General features: G+C 35.3%; 1 protein-coding gene across 5 annotated transcripts in view; it reads right to left on the reverse strand.

Moving 5' to 3' along the window:
• Tex15 (testis expressed 15) overlaps positions 1-24,728 on the reverse strand; it is a 64,732-nt gene that overhangs the window by 22,710 nt on the left and 17,294 nt on the right. For 3 of the 5 annotated variants that reach the window (XM_013521569.1, XM_013521570.1, XM_013521571.1), the window contains exons 3-5: positions 18,181-18,331; positions 6,666-6,831; positions 1,288-1,525 (exon numbers count right to left, since the gene is read on the reverse strand). In XM_013521569.1, the coding sequence (XP_013377023.1) occupies positions 1,288-1,525; positions 6,666-6,831; positions 18,181-18,319 (543 nt within the window). In that variant the 5' untranslated portion in view covers positions 18,320-18,331. Of the gene's footprint in view, positions 1-1,287; positions 1,526-6,665; positions 6,832-18,180; positions 18,332-18,566; positions 18,642-24,728 lie in introns of those variants that run through there. The other 2 variants (XM_005398378.2, XM_013521572.1) reach the window with 2 other exon arrangements.

The raw sequence follows: 24,728 nt of genomic DNA on the forward strand, positions 1-24,728 counted from the left end.
ACATAAAATGTTAACGTTAGGGGAAGCTAGGTGAATGGTATGCAGGAACTCTGCACTGGCTTTGTAATTTGCCAGTCTCCAAAATAAAAAGTATTATTTTTAACAAAAAGATAAGTAATGATAAAGTAGTTCATAAGCAGTATGATATATAAGTTTAGTGAGGATGTAAGATAACAGCTGTTCTCAGTGGGGGTGTACATATCAACTGGTACAACCTTTTCATCACTTTGCTTTTAAATTCTTTATTGTTTTTATTGTTTTTGCGTTTTGTTTTTATCTTTGTTGTTATTTTTTTTCCTCTTTAAAATAAAAAAAAAAAAAAAATAGAAAAGGGAAGCTAACAGGTATTGGCAAGGATCCAGAGAAATTGGTACCCTTATGTACTGTTGGTAGAAATTGTTAGAAAAAAGCAAAAAGCATGATGGTTTGTCAAAACTAAGGAAAAAAGCTAGACGCGTTGGTACACACCTGTAATCCCAGCATGCGGGAGGCTAAGGCACGAGGAGTGCAGCAAGTTCGAGGCCAGTCTGGGTTATATGGTGAGTTCAAGGCCAGTCTGAACTACATAGCAAGACTCTATCTCAAAAAACTAAGAACAGTAACAAAAAAATCCAAACTAACCAACCAAAGGTTAAACTAAGAAAAAAAATTTTACCGTATGATCCAGTCATTCTACTTCTAAACACACTTAATTAATTATAATAATGCACAAGCATTTTCACATGTCCAAAAATTATCTGTAAACCAAGTGGATTAACATCATATTCCAGATAAAGGATGTACGATAACTTCACCTTGCACTGTGCGAGGCATTTATATGGTCCCTATTTTCTCCTACTATAAACAATTACAATGCCTGACACCATCCCCCATCAAAATACAAGTAGTTCAAAATTCCTGTATACCCTGGAACAATGATCAAAATTAAGAAATAGACATTGATATAATACTATTAACTGAATGAACTGTTAAGAGTTTATATATATTGGAAAGGCAAACAGGATGAAAGCTTTATTTGGAGTTTTGCTTTGTGTGCACAGTCAAGCAGACTCAGAAACAGAAAATTCTGGCCTAGGATGTAGCTCAGCAGTGCAGTGCCTGCCTGGCAACTGCAAAGCCCTGAATTCGTTCCAGATACCAAAAAAGAAAAAAAAAAAAGAAAATTCCAAATGTTGACAACATAAATATTATTTAATAATTCAATGAAAATACTAAGTATAGGAAAAATGTATTTAGGTCAATTTAAATCAAACTGTCCATGCGTAATATTTGTTTTATGCTACCTACCTTAAAAATTATAATATTTTCTATTGTAATGCTTCTACTATGAGCATAATTCAGGGCAACATCAACATGTCTAAATATGTAAATTCCAAGAAGAGGATTTCCTAATATCTTCAAAGTAGATGCTTTGGTACTTAACCCATTCTGGCATATCTCTTCTACATCTCTTTGAGGAAGTGCTAGAAAGCAGAAATGTTCTTCAAGTTCTCTTCCATGTCTTCCACTCTCACGCATCTCTGACCTAAAGCAAGATAAGTAATGTATACAGTTAGATAAAAGCTTTCAAGAAGAAGGTAAGTATTTCAGCTTACCACAGTCAGAGAACTCATTCAGCTTTGGTAAAGCTTACCTTTACCAAAGGAAAATATTAATAGTATTCAGAGGTATCACTACCCATGATAATGAGTCAGGCTGTAAAATCACTGAAGAGCAAATTCAAGATTACATGTTCAAGATTTATGGACCCATTCTGCACAGGCTAGTAATAGTAGTAAGAACTAACCCAATACAAAATCATAAACTTTACATGCATTTTTGCCATTTTATTCTCAAGAAGTAATTATTGTTGTTATACAAATTTTTAAATGAGGAAAATGAAGTTCAAAAAAGATAAAACTTGCCAAAATGGCAAACTGACAGGGCTGGAATTGACAGGCATATCTGCACTTTTTTTTTTTTTTTTTTTTTTTTTAACAAATCCAAAAGTTTATGGCAGGATTTCCAAGCAAATCTCACACCGTATACTACTGAACTATGTGGACTAGGTTTGTACACCAGTAAAATTATAATGCAAGGGGATGAGACAAAGAATGGTTTAGATTATAAACAATTGTTAAGGAGACTATGGTTTTCTACACTCTATTAATTTGGCTATTCTTTATACACACTTTTTCCAATGCATGTATTTATTTCAAAAATGCTCATGCCCATAAAGCACTTCAATTCATCTTGCAAGAAGGGACCCACTTCAAAGTCTTATCTAATCACTGTAACTACAGATCCATTATGTGTGTGATATGCATTCATTTCTAGTAGATCTGGATACAAAAGGAAAGAAAACTGGGATGGGGGAATGGAGAAAAGGACAGAAAAAATACACACACACACACACACACACACACACGATAGTTAAGATAACTGTACTACTAATTTCTATTAGTTCATTGAAAGGAAGTTAGTGCTTGTACTGTTTGATCAATTTTACATGCCTATATCTGGTAATCTGAGCAACTACTTTGAAGGTAACAATATGCAATATAATAAACATTATTAATTTTCTATTATCTTGTTTTGAAATTCTGTACAGTTTTTATTCTTTTCTTATTCTCTTTAAAATAAAAAAATACAAAAGCTTTTAATTTTAAAAATTAAAAAACTGACAAAACAACAATGAAGACAAAATCAAAACAACACAAAAACACAAAAAATGATACATGACCACAAAACAAAATGATAGAAATTTACAATGGTTGCTATATTACATACTGTATCTTCAACAAAGTTGCTCAGTCCACTAGACATAAGAATGTAAGATTGATCAAACAATCAAAGACAGTAACAAGTAAAAAAAAAAAGAAATTGGAAAGATGGTAGGAGTTCAACAATGGTTCTTACACTGCGTATTGTTTTCTTTTTTTTTTTTTTTTTTTTTTTTTTTTTTTGAGACAGGGTCTCACTATGCAGTTCAGGCTGGCCTTGAGCTCACTTTGTAGCCCAGGCTGGTCTCCAACTCGCAACAATCCTCCTGCCTCAGCCTCCCAAGTGCTGGGATTACAGGTGTGTGCCACCACGCCCAGCTTGCATATTGTTTTCAGATCAGTCATTCTGCTTATCAAATTCAAGCATGCAAAACTGGTCAAGAAAAAAAAATTTTTTTTAATTTTAAAAATAAAAGGAGGAAAACATTAACAGACAGACAACCTTTTACAAAATAGAAAAAGAACAGCACAGACAATACAGAGTTAAAAACAAAGTGGTAGGAAATTAACAATGCTTGTTGTATTACATATTGCTATCTTCAAAGTGGTTTCTCATGAAAACAAACAGAAAAAAGAAAATTTTAAGCATTGACTGTTCCCTTCAATAAACCACAGACATAAGCAATATACTTATTCCAGCTATCCTTATATATACATATAAATTTTGTTTTTCATTTAAAAAAACCAAAATAACAAAAACAAACACATAAACCAAAAGACACAGAGAGCAATAAAAATGATACACATTTTCAAAACATGGTAACAGAATATTAACAATAGTTGTTATATTACATAATGTCATCTTCAAAATGGTTGTACATATATAACCAGATATAGGCACGCAAGATTGATCAAATAATTACACATTAACAATTCAAAAGGAGCTATTTTGGAAAGATCAAAGACAACAAGAGTTATGTTTTGTCTCATCTCTTGCTTAATCTTGTTCTTTTTAAACCCATATCCACACTAACTTTGGAAAAGATGAACTTTCTATTTCAAAGTTAAACTTGTAAAGCTGAACTACTAAAGGAGGCCATAATCAGAAATATTTTTTGATAAATTTGAATTTTCTACAATTTAACACATTATCTTAGGTCTAAGTAACAGTCAAGTCATTCTAAGTAGCCTAGTTTTAATTTTCCAAAAACTTACAGCCTCATTAAACATGTGATCTGTGCCCTGAGATAGACAACCTCACATTTGGGGTAGTAGGGGCTGTATTTCACCTTGTTCCTGAATTAAATATGTATTTTACAATCTCTTACCAACTACCCCTATCCTAGTACTAAATTCAGTTCCGGTATGGATATCAATGACTTCAAATACAAAAATACATTCAAACTGGCTAAAATATAAGCTAACTTCTCATAACAAGAGGTTCAAAAATCAGGCCTTTACCAAGATGAACTGATTCTGTGACTCTAGACTTCCATCAGGGTCACAGGGCTTTTACTATCTCTCTTTGCTCTGCTGTTCTCAGGTTCATCCTAAACTAGTCTCATTACCCTAAAAACACTGTTATCAGTAACAGGGACAACCTGCTTCCTTGTTCATCTAAGATTGGTATTTCTTTCCCAGAGATCCCAAACCAAGCATTTCTCAATGTGGCATTGGTCCAAAACGATTTGGTCCTGCCTACTCTTGGAACCAATCAATGAGGGTAGGCAGTACCCTTAAGCAGTGTTAAAAGCACAGGTGGAAACAAAAAATAAAAGGAAAAATAAACAATGATTAACAGAACAAAGATGAAAAGAGAAGGCACTAACAGCACTGCCTCTAGCTTTTATTTTTAATCTCTCCCCTTAGATAAGGAAACAATGAGTTTATCAATCTGTGATTTCAGGAAGAGGAAGTAGGTTAAAAAAGATACCAGTCTTCTTATCTGCATTTTACCTACTGCTTAAGTGTGAAATCAGCAAAAGCACATTAATAATCTAAACATCTACGTATATAGCCATTCATTAAATATTTGAATGCTTACTGTATCATATATTGTATTTGATACCATTATGGTTTATGTCTAAATGTTGCTCAATGGTCTCATGTGCGTGGAAGGTAATTGCATGTCAAGGTGCAGTACTCCTCAGTGGGTAATCACTGATGAGTCTGGTATCTAGGTGCGCTGTTAAAAAATGAGATTAAATAAATAGGGGAATCAGAGAACGGGAGAGGAGGAAGAGAAGGGGAATAGGGATGAAAAAAACCAAGCAGCTGTAGTATGTACATATATCCACTCCCCAAGATGACTGCAAACTGCATGTATCCCAAGCATGTACAAAAAAAAGAATCCACTTGAACATTTAAAAAATGAGGTTAAAGTGTAACTTATTTGACATTTAAGTACATAGTGTACCGCAAAATTCAGTTTTATACTATCAACACAAAAAGAAGAGAAAATTCACAGCATAGTAGGGCTATAAGACACAAACCAATATATTTTAAGTCCCATAAAGCACTATGGGCAGGAAGTGAGTTTTTGTATATTTGGACAAAAACAAAAACAATAACTATTTGTCACTTAGAATTGTAACATGCTCTGTATCACTGAGTAGTTGTTTTAACTTTTCCAACACTAACCAGTGAAACTAACTGAAAGAACAAAATTTCAAATGGCCAAAAGAACCAAAGGTAAGAACAGTGCCAGAAAATTAATTTTACATCAAACTGTTCCTTCAGTATGGAAATAGCAAGATATATATTACATGCAAAGTGTAGTTTTTAGACAAAAGAATATATGCTGCAACTAATTTTGTGATTCTGACCAATTCCAAATTACCAAACTTATTCCACAGGGGCAGCATATTTGAGTCAAGAAGGGCTGACTCTAAAACAAAAGAGAAACCCAAACAAGTTCAAATTATACTTAAATTTAAAAGTTAAATTTGAAAGTGCAAAATAGTAAATATGGTACGTTTAGAAAATGAAAATAACAATTTAAATTTTCCTCACACAAAATGTATACTTATGGATATAAAATGCTTACAATAAGAACTTTGTGCATGGTCTTATTCTTTTTTATCAAAATAACAATTATGAAATGTAACTTGGAAAAAGCTGAAGGTGTATTTCTAAAAAGTTGTCAGGAATAGTGGTGTCAACCCAGAAAGTATGTTCCATTGGAACAAGTGCAAACAGCTGTATGCAATACAAATTAAAACATTAACTCAGTCTCTTAGGAGTTGGGTTAAGAGAAAAAAAGTTACTTTCTGACTATGCTAATTGATGATTTACCTTATTGTCCTGGTTACTGTTCTCTTGTTGCTGAGACAAAATACCCAATGCCCAAAATTAAGGAAGGAAAGAAAGGTTTATTTAGCTCACAGTTTGTGGAGGTTTCAGTCCATACTTGGCTGGCTCCAAGGCAGAGTGGCACATGGCAGAGGGCAACAGTTCATGGCAGGGGAAGACAGCAAAAGCAACAAGAGCACAAGGGGAGGAGCAGTGGCAAGCAGCCTCTTTCCCTCCCTTACACTGTATGCAAACTACTCACCACAGGGCAGGTGCAGCACTCACACCCACTCATCAATCATAAACTCTAGAAGCCCACCTCATGACTGCATGAGGCTTTAGGGGGACATCCAGACGCAAACCATAACACTTATCCAAGAGAGATACAGGATCTACAAAATTGGTATTTAGTAAGTGTGCTAATACATGCTTTTGAAAAACTTAACAAGATTAAAAAAAATTAGAAGATGTCTGAAGTCTAATTACATCAATCCATAAAACTAATGAAATGCCATCTTTTCAATATTACAAAAGGTTAACAAAAGAATTTACTTCCTTATAATGCTTATTAAATAATCTCTATTTTCTTAGTAATACATAGGTAGAAATAAATTAGCGTAAGATTTCATAATAAAAAAAAAAAAAATCTCTTCTTAAGTCATAGTAACTTACCTCTTAGTAGTAAAATTTTTTTCTAGCTCCTGATTGCGAACCAGTTTTGTATCCCCAAACTGCCATGATGACTGGAGATCACAGCTTACATCAAGCCTATACTGTTTAAGAGTCTCATGTATGAAACTATACTCTCTAGTATTGGTGCAGCAAGGTGACAAGTAAACTAAGGAAAAAAGAAATGAGAGTAGTTATTTGTGCTTAAAATGTCATTGTTGTCCATGTTACTACTATATGTCTGATATGAGACAAATAAAGCTAACAATTGACATTTAAATTTCTACCACAATAATGCGGACCTCTGATACTTGACACACCTTATTTTCTCCATCTACCTACTGGAGTTCTTTGAAGTTGACATTTACAGATGTAACATAATCCTAAAATTCAGGTCACTCATTTTCTTTTCTTTCTTTCTTCCTTTTTTCTCTTTGTCTCTTTGACACAGGTTTTTACTATGCAGTTCAGGCTACCCTGAACTTACTTTGTAGCTCAGGCTGGCCTTGAATTTGCAGCAATCCTCCTTCCTCAGCCTCCCAAGTGCTGGGATTACAGGCGTGCACCACCATGCCCAGCTAGGTTACTCATTTTCAACTTAAATTGTACACTGACTGTACAATGTACACCATTATATAACTGGTACTACTGGCTAACACATGAGTATTTCTTGTTCTCTCCCAAGTAAAGGCAAGGCAACACCTGTACCAGAAAACTACTTATTTTGATTTGCAAATATATCAGAACATCTTTGTAAGCTGCGGACTGCTACAGTGGCATGAGGAAGAAGAAACAGACCTTCTCAGGACAATGACCTATGTTTTAAGTGTGGCTATATTAAACAGATACATAAAAAGGCTAATACAACCTTAAGGAAGAGGACCCAAGAAATAAGGAGAAACTGCAGTTGATTCTTGTCATTTGCGATAGTTACATTTCATAAGGTAACCACAAACACTGAATTAGTAATGTTGAACTACTGTTCTCACAGAAAAGGATTAGGAAAGTTCCTGCAAGCATAAGTCAATTTTTGACAACAGAAATGCTACTAGGGTAACACAGGCTCCTCTATGAACATCCCTGTCTCATCATTGTTGAAAACTTCTCTTCCACATACTCCTTCTTCCTATATAACATTTAACAGCCATTTAAAAAATTATTTCTCAGCTTCCTGATCTGAGGAATTTACTTGCCTCTAAGTTTAACATTTCTTGTATCATCTTTTGGAATGTATAAATCAGTCAGCAATAGCCCAATGGGTTAAACACTTTCCTAACAGTGGGTAATGTGACTTTAAGTTCTACTTGCTTTATTTAACTTATTTATTTTTTGTCTTTTAGAGACAAGGTTTCTACTATGCAGTTAGGACTGGCCTTGAACTCACTTTGCAGCCCAGGCCAGCATCAGACTTGCAGTGATCCTCCTGTCTCAGCCTCCTGAGCGCTGGGATTAAAGGTGTGCGCCACCATGACTGGACAAATTGTGCCTGCTTTTATCTTCACAAGAATGCTTCCCAATTTGTCTTTTTATAAGATGTCATGCCATGAATCTACAAATGTTAACTCTTTTCCATATCTTCATCGGGCACAAGAGATGTTACTTTAAACTTTTCAGCAAGGCCTGATGTACAGACCGGCTAACTTCTTTCTCCCTTCAAGGTTTATCACACCATTGATTCACTAGCATTAAACTCAAGTTTGAGCAAAGCTTATCCGAAACATGACTATACCTGCTTTCTATGTAAGGCACGTCACAATGTTCCTGGATTCACTTCACACTTTGGGGGTGGGATTTTAAGTGATGAATCCACTAACAAAAATGTAAAACAAAAAACAAAATAAAACAAAACACTAAGACTACAGAAAGGACATCTGTTATAATGTAAGAAGTGAAACAAGGCTGCAGAGTATCACCTCATTTGATCTTAGCTGGGACCTTGTGCACTGGGGAAACTCAAAAATTTTGGCTGCTTTCCAACTGCCTATAAAAGCAATGCTGAGTATAGATTTTGGGCTTACATGTAAAAAAGCACGCTGAATACTGAGAATTTTATCTGTCACACTTACTGTAGCAGTGGCTGATAGCATCCCAGATGTCCTGGCTGACTTGGGAAGCATCAAGATTCCCACTGATCCTGAGCATTCAGACCTCACACTCTACCTGGTAGTAGCAGTGGCCACTGTCTCCTGTGTCTTCCTTGTCTTTGTCATTGTATTGCTAGCACTCAGACTGAGGCGCTGGTACAAATCACACTTACTGCAGGCTGCAGTTACTGGGTTGGATGGTGTGCCTGCCTCACACTTTGTGGGTATGGATGGGGTGCAGGCTTTTCTGCAGACCTATTCCCATGAGATGGGAATATTTGAGGACTCAAGAGAATCCTCAAATAATTAAGACTGACTATACAGAAAGTGCAACGCAATTTCCACATATATGGAATTTAGTAATATGTATATGATTTAATTATTAATTTAACCAAAAATGTTAAAACAATGACAAATATAAAATATTACAACTAGCTAATTTAAAAAATAACTCATCTTCCCATTTTTATACCTATTGTTGACTCAAACACAATTTTTATTTTAGTATTTGTTAACTGTTATAAATTGTGATACAAATTTTTATAACCTTTGGCTTTGTGGATGAATGTGTCGTACTCTATTTTGAAATGAATAGATTTACAGGAAGCTGCAAAAACAATTAAGAGGTCCTATGCCCCTCACTCAGTTTCCCTTCAGTAGAAACATCTCATGTGACTATAATACAATACTGAAATAAAGAAGATGACGTTGTTACAGTCTACTGACCTTTTTACCAATTTCCCTTGTACTTAGTTCTACCTATTTTTATGTGTACCCTGCTAGGCAGTTTTATCACATGTGCAGACTTACACAAAAACTACTATAAGATACAGAACTATTCGATAAACACCAAGATGCCCTTTGTGCTACTTCTACACACACATATGAACACACACACACACTCAGATTTACACTAACAGCACCCCTTATTCTCTTCCCTAAATCCTGGAAATTACTGATTAGTAATTACTAAGGACATACTTTAGTCATTTCAAGAATGTTTCATAAATGTAATTTTGTAGTATGCAACCTGTGCAGATCTTTTTTTTTTTTTTACACTCAAGATACAATGCCCCTAAGATCCAATCAAGTTGTATTTATCAGCTCATTTCTTTTCATTGAATAATATCCTATTCTTTCTTTTTTTTTTTTTTTAAATATTCTATTCTTTTAATGTACCACTGTTTAACAATTCATTCATTTGCAATTTGGGCAGTTGTCAATTTTTGGCTATTATAAAACTAAAACGGCAGTGATCCTTCATGTACAGGTTTCTGTGTATATATTTTCATTTCTCAAGGATAAGTGCCCAAAGCTAGGATTGCTGGGTCATAGGTAGATGCAGGTTCAGCTTTTAAAGAAACTATCAAAATTTCCACAGTGCCTGTGCTATCTTAATGTTCCTGGTGACAATTTATGAATGATTTGGTTACTCTATCCTCACCAGCATTTAGCATGGTTTTCTTTTTTTCTTTCAGCTATTCTAAAGGGTAGTTACACTGAAAGGGAAAAATTGTGCAAGAAAAATTATTCTTTTTAAAACTTTGTTCCTTTTGAAACTACCTTGCTCTGTAACTGCTTCATGGTTTTGTAATTACTTTCTTGACCCCTGTAACCATGACAGCATAACTGAACATGCAGGATGTCTAATTGTAACAAGCTTCATGATCATTAATCTAGCCTTGTAACTGATAATATCACACTGCTAGCTAATCAGAGAACTGCCTATCTTGCCTTTGTACCTCCTGCTTATGCATCATATAAAAGCACTATGCCACAAGCACTCACTGCCTGGGGCTTTGTTGAGGGAGAGATCCCAGCCAGGACCACCAGTATAAAATAAAGCTGTTCACTGCCTCCAAATCCTGGGGGTCATTTTGGTGTTTCTGCTTGCCACAGCAACACCTTGTAGTTTACATACGCACTTCCTTAATGACTATGATGCTGAATATCTTTTTACTCATCATCTGTGTATTCTCTTTGCTGAAAATCTGTTCATATCCTTTTCCTGTTTTCTAACTGAACTTTTCCTACTGATTTTTCAAAGTGCTTTATATGTCTTGAGTTCTTTGTCAGACACATGATTTGCAAATACCTTCTACCATTTTTAGCTTTTATTTATACCTTCCTACCAAGTTTTTCCACAGAGCAAAAGTTTACAGTTTTGATAAAGCCAGTTTATTGTGTCTTTTTCTTTTATAGACTGTGTTTTTGGTGTCTAAGAACTCTTCATCTAGGCCAAGATCTTGACGATATTCTTTTGTGTTTTATATTTTTATGTTTAAACCCAGGAGTTAGTTTGGATTACTTTTTATGACAGGTTAGGGTGAAATTTCTCTGTTTATGTTTATTAATATCCAAATGCTCTAGCAACATTTGATAAACACTATCTTTTCTAAACTAAGTGTACCTTTGTTGAAATAAACTGAAAGAAAATAAATTTAGCATGTTTATGTGGCTCTGTATGTAGAATCTCTATCCATTCTACTAGGCTATCAGTCGGTCCCTCTGTCAGTATCACAGGTCTTAATTACTGTCACTAAACAGTAAGACTTCATAAAATTTTTCCACATATTTTCTATTTCAGAACTTTTAGCTATTCTCATTTGTCTTAAATAAATGTCAGAATGAGCTCGAATATTTACAAGACATGGGAATTTGATAGGAATGGCAATAAAGCTACAGATAAATTCGTGGTGAATGGATGCCTTCAGTATGTTGTGTTTGAATCCATGAACACAATGTATTGCTCCATTTACTGAAATTTTCTTTCATCCATGTTTCTTTCATCCATATTTTATAGTAAAGTTTGAAGCATAAAACCCATGTTTTGCTAGATTTATACCTAACGTATTTTTATTTGTGAGCTACTATAAATGACACTGCTTTCCATTTTGATTTCCATGTACTCTTTGCTAGTATACAGAAGCTTTTATTTTGATCTTGTATCCAGTGACCTTACTAAACTTAAATACTTAAAGGTCTTCCCTTTCTGTTTATTGTAGATTTCTTGAGATTCTATAGGTACAAATATCTATAAGTAGGGACAATTTTACTTCTTCTTGTCTGTTCATTCCTTTCCTTGACTTTTTCTGCTCATTAAAACTTCCAACATTGTTGAGTAAGAATGATGAAAAAAAGGCCAGCTATGATGGTGTATGACAGCTGTCCTAGCTTCTTGGGAAATTTAGCTAGGAGGACTGCTTAATCCCAGGAATGCCAAGGCCAACTTGGTCAACACAGCAATACTCTTGTCTTAAAAGGGGTGGGGGGCTGGGAGGGTCTGAAGAGAACATTAATTGCTCAGTTTTAGCATATAATTCACTCTACATATTGCCAAATTCTATTTGCTTACATTTTGGTAGGATATCTGCATTAACAATCAGGATGGATATTGGTCTCTGACATTCTTCATATGTTTGGTTTAGACATGTTCAGTATAATGCTGAACATAACATTCTCCCCATTTGCTAGAAGAAACCTTAGCATCTGCATATTTGAAATGTTTAGAATTCTCCAGTAAAGCTGTCAGTCAGTCATCTAGCTGTCTCTCAGTCATCTAGCTTTTCTTCTAAAGGGATTGAACTCAGGGCCTGGAAATTTCTTTTCCAATAGTGAGCTTAATTTCTTTAACAGTATAAGTTTACTTTTGTATTGTAAGAGTTTTGCTAATTTCTACTTTTCAACTGGTACATTTCACCTGTTAGCCAGGTTTATATGTAGCTTTATTTATAGTGTTCTTTATAAATCCTATCAAGGCCTGTAGCCAGTAGTGATCACACACTTCATTCCTGATAGCAGAAATTGGTAGCCTGTATCTTTTTCCCTTTGTCAGCCTTGCTAGAGGTTCATCAATTTTACTGATCATTTTCCTGCAACAAACAGCCTTTTTGCTTCATTAATTTTCCTTTTATTGCTAGTTTGCGGCTTATCTTACTAATTTTTTTTAAGTGGAAGTTTAGCTCACTATACAGAAATCCTTCTTTTCTAATGTAAGCATTTAGAGTTATAAACTTCCTTGTTAATGCTGTCTTCTTCAAATTTTGATAAGTTGTATTTTTACTTTCATTCTGTTCATGTATTTATTTCCTTAAAGTTCTATGAATATTTAGAAATGTATTATTTCCCAAATATTGAGAGAATTACCTCTTTTCCATCATTTATTTTTTGAGATGTTAGGTATACTTATATTTCAATCTGAAAATACTTTCTCCTCCACTCCTGAAGCGTATTTTTGTTTGATGCCAAACTCTGGGCTGACAGTTTTCTTTTTGGGAAATTCAGAAACCATCATTCAAACAGTTTTTCCCCTATATATGATGTGTGGCTTCTCTCTAGTTGTTTTCAAGATTTTTTTCTTCACGTAGTTTCCATAAGTTTGGTTATGATGAGCCTTGGCATGGATTTTTTGGCCTTTATCATGTTTAACATTTGGCTTTTTGAATACACAAAGTTTATGGACATTTTGCCAAATCTGGGAATTTGTAGGCAGTATTTCTTCGAAGTATTTTTTTCAGCCCCATACTTTCTCTTTTACTTCTGGCACTATAATGACCAAGATATTAGATCATTTTCTTATTATTTCACAACTCTCCGGGATTCTGCTCATTTTTCCTATTTTCTCTGTGTCACTCCCATTGGATAATTTCTACTGTTCTACATCCAAATTCACTGATTCTTCCTATTGTCTTCTCCTGAACTTATCCAATGAGTGTTTTTTCTTCTGTCACAGATTATTCTGAAGAGAATTTTCATTCACAGCAAAACTTGAGAGAAAGGTACAGATATTTCCCATACACTCTATGCCCCCACACACTTTACATCCCCACACGACTAGCCTCCCTCAACATTAATATCCCTCAACAGACTGGCATATTTGCTACAAATGATGACCCTACACTGATATGTAATTACCAGTTAAGAGTCTGTACCAGTGATGCTGATCTTTTTAGCGTTTTCAATGATAATGAATAGCTGGCTGTAGCATGCATGCCACAGGTTTGCCACTACCAGTTTATAGTTTACATTAATGTTCACTCTTGGTGTGGTACCTTCATGCTTTTGATAAATGTATAATCACAAATACTGTATCACACAAAGTAGTTTTACTGTCTAAGAAGTACTTCCCTTGCTCTGTTTACTATTCTCTTTTGCTGCCCCAAACCCTGGCAATTCTGATCATTTTACCATTTCCATAGTTTTATTTTTCCAGTATGTCAAACAGGTGGAATCATACAGCACATAGCCTTTTCAGACTGGTTTTTTAAATTTAGTAGTTTGTATTTAAGATTCCTCCATTTCCTTCCTAGGCTTGATAACACATTTCTTTTTCAGGACTAAATAACATTCCATTGTCTTTATTCATGTACCAAAGTTTTGGCAATGACAACTAAAGTTGATATAAACATCTATGTTTGGGTTTTTGTGTTGGCATAAGTTTTCAACTGATGTGGGTAAATACCAAGCAGCATGACTGCTATAGCATATGTTAACTGTGTGTTTAATTTTATAACAAACTGCCAAATGTCTTCTGAAATTAGCTGAACCATTATGTATCCCCACCAACAATGAATGAGACTTCCTATTGCTCCACACCCTCATTAGCATTTGGTATCATCAATGTTCTGTACGTGTGTAGTGGTATCCCATCGTTTTAATTTGCATTTGTGCGATGACTTAAGATGCAGAACATCTTTTAATATGCTTATTTACCATCTCTTTGTCTTTGTTGAAGGGTCTTAGGGTCTTTGGTCTTTTTTTTTTTAAAACAGGGTCTCACTGTGTAGTTCAGGCTGGTCTTGATTCACTATGTAGCCCAGGTTGGCCTTGAACTCAGTACTGCCACTTTTAAATTGGTTTTCTTTTGTTGCAATCTAAGAGGGTTTTTTTGCACATTTTAATTAACAGTTCTTCATGTATTTTGCAAATATGTTCTCTAAGTTTGTGGACTGTTTTCACTGTCCAGTGTTTTGGTTTGTTTTTAGTGATATTGGGGATTAGGTAAGCATTCTATCACTGAGCTACAGCCCCAGCCATTTGAAAGAAATTTCACTTATCCCTGTTTTGCTGTCCTCCTGCCTCAGCCTCCCAACTAACTGCCATGACACGTGTGTGCAACATGCTTGGCTTGACAGTGTCTGCCACAAGAAAAGAATTTTAAATTTACTTTGTGTGTGTGTGTGTGCGCGCGCGCGCGTGTTACTAGGTATTGAACTCAGGGCCTTCAAACTAAGCTACCATCTCTGCCCTTCTGACTTTTTTTCTTTTTGAGACAGGGTCTCAACCAAGTCAGTAAGTTGTGCAGGCTGGGCTTGAATGTGTGATCCTCTTGCCTCAGTCTCTCACAGTGCTGGAATTACAGTTGTGCCCACCATGCTCAGTAAAAAACTGAATTTTAAAAAAGTCCAGCTAATCAATAGTTTTTTTCCACAGATTATACCAAACTCAGTCATCTAGCTTTTCTTCTAAGTTAGCTTTTGTGAGTTTTAGAGTTTTGCACTTTACACTTAGAATTGTGATTCATTTTGAGTTCACTTTTGTGATGGGTATAAGTTCACTTTTGTGATGGGTGTAAGGTCTGTATCTAGATTCATTCTTCTGCAGTGAAATGTCCAATTACAGCATTCCAGCATCATTTATTTAAAAGATTATCTTCACCATTGTATTGCTTTTGCTTCTCCTGTCAAGAGGTACATTTATATTTATGTGAGTCTATTTCTGGGCTACTCTGTCCCATTGATTTTTTAACTTATTCTTTTGCCAATGCCACATTGTACTATTATAGCTTTATTGTATGGCTTAAAGGAGTGTCAGTTCTCTTTCTTCTCTTTCCGTACTGACTGGGCTATCTGGATACTTTTGCTTCTCTCTAATTTTTACCAAGAGTTTGCTGATCGACAAAAGGGCTTACTGAGATTATAATGAATTTATACGTCAAGCTGTTAAATATAGATATTTTGACAATATTGAATCTTCCTATTTCTGAACATATAATTCCTTCATTGGCCTCTTCAGTGATTTCCATACAGATTGTGTAGTTTTCCTCATAGGAATCTTGTATTTTGTTAGATTTAAATCTGGGTATTTCATTTTTGAAATATTTCATTCAGTATCTCATGAAATATGAAATACTTCACTCAGTATTTTCATTTTGGTACTAATTTAAAGGCTATTGTGTTTTACATTTCAAATTCCAAGACATTTTTATTCTCTTTCACATTTTTGATTCTTCTGGATTTTCTACATAGATGATCATGTTCATGAATAAGGACAGATTTATTTTTTCTCTTCCAATTTGTACACTTTTATTTCCTTGACTTCCAGTACTAAGTTGAAAACCAGTATTGAAAGAAGATATTGTTCCTGAGTGTGAAAGCTTCAAGTTTCTCACTATTAAATATGAAGCTGGTTGTATGCTTTTTGTATACACATGTTGAATATCCTTTATCCTTAATGCTTGTCATTACAAGCTTTTCACACTTTTTCAAATTTTGGAATATTTGCCTAGACTTTTATCACTTCAGCATCCCTACTCAAAAATCTGAAATGCTTCAAAGGCTTAAAGCATCATAATATATAGCACTTCAAAAGCTTTGTTAGAGTTTGAAGCATCTTGGATTTCACATCTGTGGGATGGTCAACTCCTATTTGTCATCAAGTTAAAGAAACTGCACTCTGTTCCTAGTTTACTGAGAATTTTGTCATGAATGGATGTTGGATTCTGTCAAATGCTTTCTTTGCATCTACTGTTACAATCATATGATCTTTTTTAGTTTGTTGATCTCACAGATTACAGTAACTAATTTTCAAACGTTCAACAAGCCGTAATTGGGATAAATCCCCCTTGGCAGTGGTATAAAATTCTTTTCACACACTTTTGGATTTGATTTACTAATGCTTTGTTGAGAATTTCTGCATCCATTTTTATGATGGATACTGATCTTTAGCTTTCTTTTCCTGCAATGTCTTTATCTTGTTTTTGATATTATAGTGGTGCCAGCTTCACATATTTAAGAGAATGTATTCCCTTTGTTTCTATCTTCTGACAGAGTTACAGAGAAATGGTATAATTTATTCCTTAAATTTTTGGCAGCATTTACCAGCATACTCATCTGGGCCTAATGCTTTGTGTTTTGGAAGAATATTACTGATCCAATTTCTTTAGCAGAATGTTTGTAACTGCTCATTCACACATCTTTATGATGGCTGCTTTAAAAGACTGTCAGATAATTCTAACACTTGTATCACGTCAGTATTAGCATCTAATATCTTTTCTCATTCAGGGTGAGGATTTCCTGGTGAGGAAGAAGCTGCATAATTTTTAGTTTATTTTGGACATTCTGGGTATTGTTTTGAGATTTTGGATCACATTTTAAATCTACTATTTTAGTACCCTTTTACTAAACCATGCTGACAGTGAAAGAGGAGCACTAACTCTGGACCACCCAGAAAGACTGATGTTGTTGCTCTCCACAGAGCATCTACTGACACCCTGGGGGATATCCTGTTACCATTACAAAGGGGTGGAAGTTTGTGCCTTACTGTGCCTCCACTGACTTCCTGGTAGGAGACAGATTCCTTGTTATTGCTGGATTTGGTTAGCATCCTCGCTCTGTACCTCATGTTCAGTGACTCCCCTCTAGTGGGAAGCGGCAACTGATCCCCATAGAGATGGAAATTCATGAATACTGCAGGGAGAGGATGGCAGAGATGAGAACATGTTACTGCTATGTGGTGGTAAAAGTCTAGGCTCCATATTTGGTCACCACTGGCAGGGAGTGGGGAATGCGGAGGGGGAGAGGGCTATTGGGAGTTGGGGCTCCCCACTTGGCTTCCTCCACCCTTATGGGAAGGGAGAGTTGCACACACAGACCCACATCTCTTTCACTTAACATTTGCTGACAAAAGTGCAAGATTTGAGTATCCCCCAACCCATGGTATTCTGCAGGAGTGAGGCTTGTATCTTTCTAGGCTGCTCCCCTTTCTGTTCTTTGGCCAAAGATGACAAGATTTTCTTAGGGCTTTGTGTGTGTATGTGTGTGGTGTCTGCACTAGTTGGTATTTCTCAGTTGTAGGCATCCAGTCTGAAATATGGAGGAAACAGAAAATCTGGAGGACTGTTACAACATTCCTTGAAGTCCTGCATTTCTTAGCTGGTTCATGGTTTCCTCTCTACTTTGAAAGTCTTACATATGTTTTACTATAATTTCTAGAGTTCTTAGTGTATTTCCTGGAAGGGACAGAAGTAAACTACTTCTATACAGGTAAATAGGTATCTATTCCACACTGTGCAGTAAGAGAAGCACAGGTATGTTTAAGGAATTAAGAGACTTAACTAAATTTCATGTAGTCAAAGTAGGGGATGAACATTAAGAATCTGAGAAACACTAAAGCAATAGTTATTTTAAAACTCCCATCTTCCATAGAAATTTTACCTTTCCCAGCTGCCCTCCTGATCTTTGGAATGGTGAATTTCTTCAAAGGACTCACTTCTATACCAGTTACTGGTAAGGATTCCCTGGTTGAACTCATTTTCCATAATGTCTTCTGTTCAGAAATTTCTTTCATTTCCATTTCGTTTGTGGCCTAAAAATCAACCCAAAGTTATTAAGCAAGTGATCAATAAATATTTAAGAGGTGATAGCAATAAACTCATTAAAAGCTTTATGATGGAACTGAATAATGATATAGTCTTAGTTGCACTGTCAACAGGTTTCAATCTCAATTAGCCACATTAACCAGTATAGGAAATGAATTAACAATTTTGGTTTTTATGGTAACATTAAAATTATATTTTTTAGCTGGGCATGGTGGTGCTCACCTATAATCCCAGCACTCAGGCGGTTGAGACAGGAGGACTGCCTCAAGTTGGAGGCCAGCCTAGGATACTTATTATGTTAAAAGTCAGCTTGAACCATATATATAGCATACATAGCAAGACCCTGTCTCAAAAAACCAAAAAAAAAAAAAAAAACAAAAAACAAAAAACAACAACAACAAAAAAAAAAACCCAAAAAAACTTTAGCCTTTAACACAGTTTCTTTATAATTTGTATCATTATGACTGGGTAACCAAATGCTTCTTTGTCCCAAAAAACTTAAAAGTTTCTTGATATAACTATTTCATAAAGTTCTTACCAGATAACGATTCTTTAAAATCATTTTCCCTACACACATGTGTACTAAAATGTTACTCTCTCCTTATTGTAGCATTTTTTTTTTCTTTGTTTATGATATTCTCTTTAATCAGAACCTCTGGCTTTAAGAGAAACTTAATCAATTACTGCATGACTATCATTATAGTTAGGTGATGGCTAACAACTGTCAATTGCTCATTGGTTATTGCCCCATAATATTCACAAATGTGAAGACAACATCATATACCTTTGTATTAGTAACAAAGATACTTCTCCCCTTCCTTTTACACCTTTCCCTTTCTTGTCTTTCTACCCTCACCATACCATCACCCCCTGCACCAAACATTGATACTTAATTTCTCAGGCAGAACTCAAACTGGATATTAAAGGAAGTTATGGAGAGAACCAAACAGAGAAATATATCTAAGTAGGTATTTTTCATACCATTTCATGGGTTTCTTGATACTTACTGCTTAGTTCAAACATTACATCATAATGCATATTAGGAGATGCCAAAATTCTACAGAAGGGTCACAAAGGATAAGATTCAGTGTAAGATTCATAAAGGATCATCCCCTCAACCCCTTACTCTTCTTGTGCCCTTAAATAAAAGCAGACTGTACAAACTTCCTATCAACCATGGATGAAAACAGAGAATAGACAAAGATCGCTAGACAGAAGAGAAGAAAATTAACTGGTCCTTCCTTCATCTAGCCACACTGACACACACTAGTGGGACATTATTTTGTAAAAAGAATATCCTTAAACCAGGTGTTTTGTGTATGCCTACAATCCCAGCATCAGGAGGCTGAGGCAGGAGGAACAAAGTGAGTTTGAGGCCAGCCTGGGTTATATGGTGAATTCAAGGCCATCCTGAACTACACAGTAAGATCCTTTCTCAAAAAACAACAAACACAAAAACAAAAACATAAAAAAGAGAAAAGGAGAAGAAAGAAAGAAAGAATATACTTAAAATATACCAGCTCCAGAGAAAGTTGTTGGAACTGCCACACTGACCTGGCAGATTAGTCACTGGAAGGGAGTATAATATATTTAGAAAGACTATCCTTAAAAATTAGGAATTTGAATTCTCCAGAGCACTAGTTAAAGATGAGATTATTATTATTTTTAAAACTAGCAAAATCTTATACCTGCTACCAAAAGGCCTTTTATAATAAAACAATTATTTTAACTAAAATCAGTTGCTGTTTTCTTTATAAATACTATTAACTGGTATCAGCTGTGAAAAAGCTGCCTGACAAAGGCAACTACTCAAGGTTATTTTAATACACAAAGTTTTCATCAATTCCCTTTCAAATTTTCACACAATCTTCTGAACTTCAACATTTCACAAGAAGAATATAATGCGACAGTTTCAAGGCCTTCTAGCAAATAACACTGTTCTGTTTTCACTTTTTACAATTCCTTTTATTTGTGGCAAATAATGTTGTTTTCCATTTATTTCCCATCCCCAAATACATTTTAAAAATCTAATTCAAAATATTATTAAAGAAAACATAATGATGGTTATAGTAAAATCATCCCTCTTCTAGTTATCTTGGGAAAGAATACTCTTGGAACTTTAGTCACAAAACAAATTCTGAGGTTCTTCTGCAAAGTTCTCAATGACTGAGACATACAATTACTCTAATAAATACAAGGTTAAATCAGGTAATATAGATGATAAACTATAGAAGTACTTAAAGTGAAGAATTTCTCAGTTAAGACTACAGAAGCTGGGCGTGGTGGCACACGCCTGTAATCTTAGCACTTGGGAGGCTGAGGCAGGAGGATCCTTGAGAGTTCCAGGCCAGCCTGGGCTACAAAATGAGTTCAAGACCAGCCTGAACTGCATGGTGAGACCCTGTCTCAAAAAGACTCCTCCCTCCATCCCCCCCCAAAAGACTACAGAATGGAGACATGTAATATACTTCAACTTTCTGATGGGGAATTGACAACCTCTAGATTCTAGGCCAAACCCAGTCCCCTCCTGTTTCTGGAAGGCCCACATTCTTTGTAAAAATGTGGGCTCATAAATCTTTACATATTTAAATGACTTTTAGAAAAGAGTATTTCAATGGGTGTTGTGGCGCATGCCTATAATCCCAGCACCCGGGAAGCTGAGGCAGTAGGATTGCCTTGAGTTCCAGGTCAGCCTGGGCTACAAGTTGAGTTCTAGGCTAGCCTGGGCTACAAGGTGAGTTCTAGGCTAGCCTGAACTACATAGTGAGACCCTGTCTCAAAAAGACAAAAACAAAAAAGAGTATTTCATGTCATATAAATAATTATATGAAATTCAAATTTCAGTATCTATTGCAAGTTTTGCTGGGACAAAACCATGCCCCTTCACTTACTTATTGTATAAGGCTACTTTCCTGTTAAAAGAATACAGTTAAGTAAGTGTGGAATAGATCATCTGGCTTACAGTGATTAAAATATTTACCATTCCAGCCCTTTACAGAAAGTTTGTCAACTCTATTGTAGGTGAAGCCATTTAAATATCCAAGAGTGGTTTTAAATAAAGTCTCCTGAGTTCCATTTCAGGGCTTTTTCTCCTATACTTTCCCCATTTTCTCAATCATACAGAAGTATACTAAGTTTTTTCCCTATACTTTGCTTTTCGATATTTAAACTGGCTCAAACTTGATCATTCAAAAATCCAGACTTTTACCAGGGGCATGTCTAGCTCAATTCTACTTCCTCTTCATTCTTTGACTTCTACCTCAATTACTCTATCTAAATAGCAATCTTCAAAATTGCCAATAACTCCCACATCAGTCTTTTCACCTCAAAAGTATATTTCCAGCTCCTAATATGCCTAGGCTTCTCTGTGTCTGATACTCCGACCAACCTGTTATTGAAACAATACAGTCAATGCCAGTCTTCTATGACATCATAATCACAGTTTTTATAGCTATTTCTCAGTTCTGTTGTCTTAGTTAGACAAAATATGTGACACTCAAAATTAAAGGTTTATTGTAGTTCATAGTTTGTAATGGTTTCAATTCATAGTTGCTGGCTCCAAGGCAGGGTGGCACGGACAAGCAGTTAACAGTTCAGGGAAGGCAGAAGGCAGTAAGGCAGCAACAGCAAGCAATCACCTCTTTCTGTCCTAAATATCTTATTCAGGCTACTCACCCTTCATTGCAAAATGAATCAATCCCAGCATCACACATCCTAGATCCAGCCACTCCAAAAAGCCCCACCTCTGACTGCATGAGGTTTTGGAGGGACAATGAGATACAAATCATAAATAGTTGCTTTCTTGGTCTCTTAATAACTCATCTCTCTCTGCTTGGCCTTTATTACTACTTTTTTACTTCTAATAAAGAAAATTTTAGTTTTGTTTTTTCTGACTTTTTGGTTTTCTTTTTTCTTTTTTGATGTTTTATTTTGTATTTTGATTGTTTTTTTTGTTTTTGTTCGTTTTTCTCCAGTACCGGGAACCGAACTCACGACCTTGCGCTTGCCAGGCAGGCGCTTTGCTGGTGAGCTAAATCCCCAGCCCCTATTTTTGTATTTTGAGATGGGGGTGTTTCACTAAATTGCCCAAGCTGGTCCAGAATTCCTGAGCTTAAGCGATTGTCCTGCCTGAGTCCCAAATTCACAGTGGGCCTTAGGTGTGCACTACCAGGCCTAGCCTTTTCTGCCTCTTGTATCCCTTCTTGTGTTTACTGTTGACTATAAATGACAATGCAAGCATTTTGATTTTGCCCCTGATTTAAAGGAAATGTTTTATGTTTTATACAATTTAATAGGGTAACAATTTGTATAGACATGCTTTATCAGGTTAAATTTTTCTGGGTATAAAATTTTCAATTAACTGCTACATTTTCTAAATATTCTAAAGGTATTACTGCATTACCGACTGCCACTCACTATTCCTTTGAAGAAATAATCACTTCCAGCTGGACATGATGATACACGCCTATAATCTCAGCACTCTGGGAGGCTCAGTTTGGGGAAATTTAGCTATTTATTTAGCAAGATCCTGTCTCAAAATAAAAAAGGGCTGGGGATGTAGCTCGGCGTGAGGGCCCAGGTTCAGCTCGTCCTTTTTCCAACATACATAAAGAAACCTTCTCAACCTATCATTCATCTGTGGATAATATTTTCTTTCATAGCTTTTTACATCTTTTTATTGCTTTTTTCTGCATTTTCATTGTAGACTAAGTATATGATGGACTTCTTACACCTATCTCACAGTTTGGTTAAAAATTTATGTGAAATTCTTGATTTTATCTTTATTATTGTGGCAATTGTTCTATTTTCTTAAAATAAAACTTCTAATTACCAATGTTTAAACTTCCACCTTTATTCTTCACATTTCTTAACGCCACATTTCGTCTTTTGTATCTAAAACCCATCTGGTCCACTGATTCTTTCCTCAGCTGTATCTAAGCTCTGCTAGTCCACAGAGTTTTTAATTTCAATTATGACTATATTCACTTGTAAGAACTCTATATGGCTCTTTAAAATTTTTTCTTACTCTCCCTATTTTAAATCACTTCTTTCTTTAAAAAATATGTATCCAGTAAGTCCAAAACTGAGTCCCATAAGTCTGATTCTCTATCCTTTCTGTCATCTTTTGCTTATAATACGTTGCTTCTGTACGATTGAGGTATACATATTATTTACTCATTCATTCATTCATTTCCGTAAACTCATATTCTTTGGAGTCTGGTATGGCCACAAACACATCTAGATCAATGCACTATAATAAGAGACCAAAAATAAACCCTCACATAAATGGTGAAATGTTTCACAAGGGTGCCAAGATCATTTACTGGGAGGACAGTCTACAACAAATAGTGCCAGACACTCATGTGAAAAGAATAATTTTGAACTCTTACTTTATGTGTAAAACGAACTCAAAATGGATCAAAGGCCTAAATGTAAGAACTAAAAACCCGCTAGGAAAAATAAAAGTTATTTGGAAGCAGGGCCCTTAGGAGGTGATTAGGTCTTCACATATGGTACCTTTATCAATGGGATTAGTACCCTTATTAAAGAGAGGACCCCAGAGAGCTCCACTTTATCAGGATACAGCACAAAGACAGCTGTCTATGAACTAAGAAGAAGCGCCTTGCCAGATAGTCAATCTGCCAGCAGTTTGATCTTAAAACTTCCCAGCCTCCAGAACTATAAGAAATAATGCTCCCGATTAATATATAATCTTGCACAAACTGATTATCAACGTATGTTTGTGGACCTGGTGACATGGATTATGAAGAAGTTAAAAGAATACAGTTTTTTTATAGACTGAAAGCTTGAAACTAAGCTTTTTTAAAGGGTCAGATGATGCCCCTAAACTGTTATCAGTAAAATTCATCTGTTAATAATACTGCTTTTATTTAACTTAAAAAAATGCTGTGATCTTATTTGTTGGTCCACTCAGGAACATCAAATCATTTTTCCTTACTGATTTCAGATTCAACATAAATGAAGTCATTATAACATTTCATTATGTAAATGTACATGTTATTCAATGGCTTACATATCAACATTTGTAAAGACATACACTTAAATAAAGGTCAAATTCACTGTAGTGACTTATGAGGTCTACCCTTCATTCTCTCACATCCTTTAACAAGGTTTGACTATAGATGATGTGGTATTTGAGGTAAGGCATTTAGGAAGGAATTAGGTCTTGAGGGCAGAACCTTCATAAATGGGATTAGTGCCTTATTAAAGAGGCCCACATGAAGTAGCTCTCCGCCATGTGAAGATGTAGTGAAAAGATATGATCTATGAGATGCAGGATCTGATCAGACACAGAATCTGTTACTGTCTGACCTTGGATTTTCCAGCCTCCAAAAGTATGATAAATAAATTATAATATTTTGT

The sequence above is a fragment of the Chinchilla lanigera genome, unplaced genomic scaffold (assembly GCF_000276665.1).
Source record: "Chinchilla lanigera isolate Chin_1 unplaced genomic scaffold, ChiLan1.0 scaffold00062, whole genome shotgun sequence".
Taxonomy (NCBI): domain Eukaryota; kingdom Metazoa; phylum Chordata; class Mammalia; order Rodentia; family Chinchillidae; genus Chinchilla; species Chinchilla lanigera.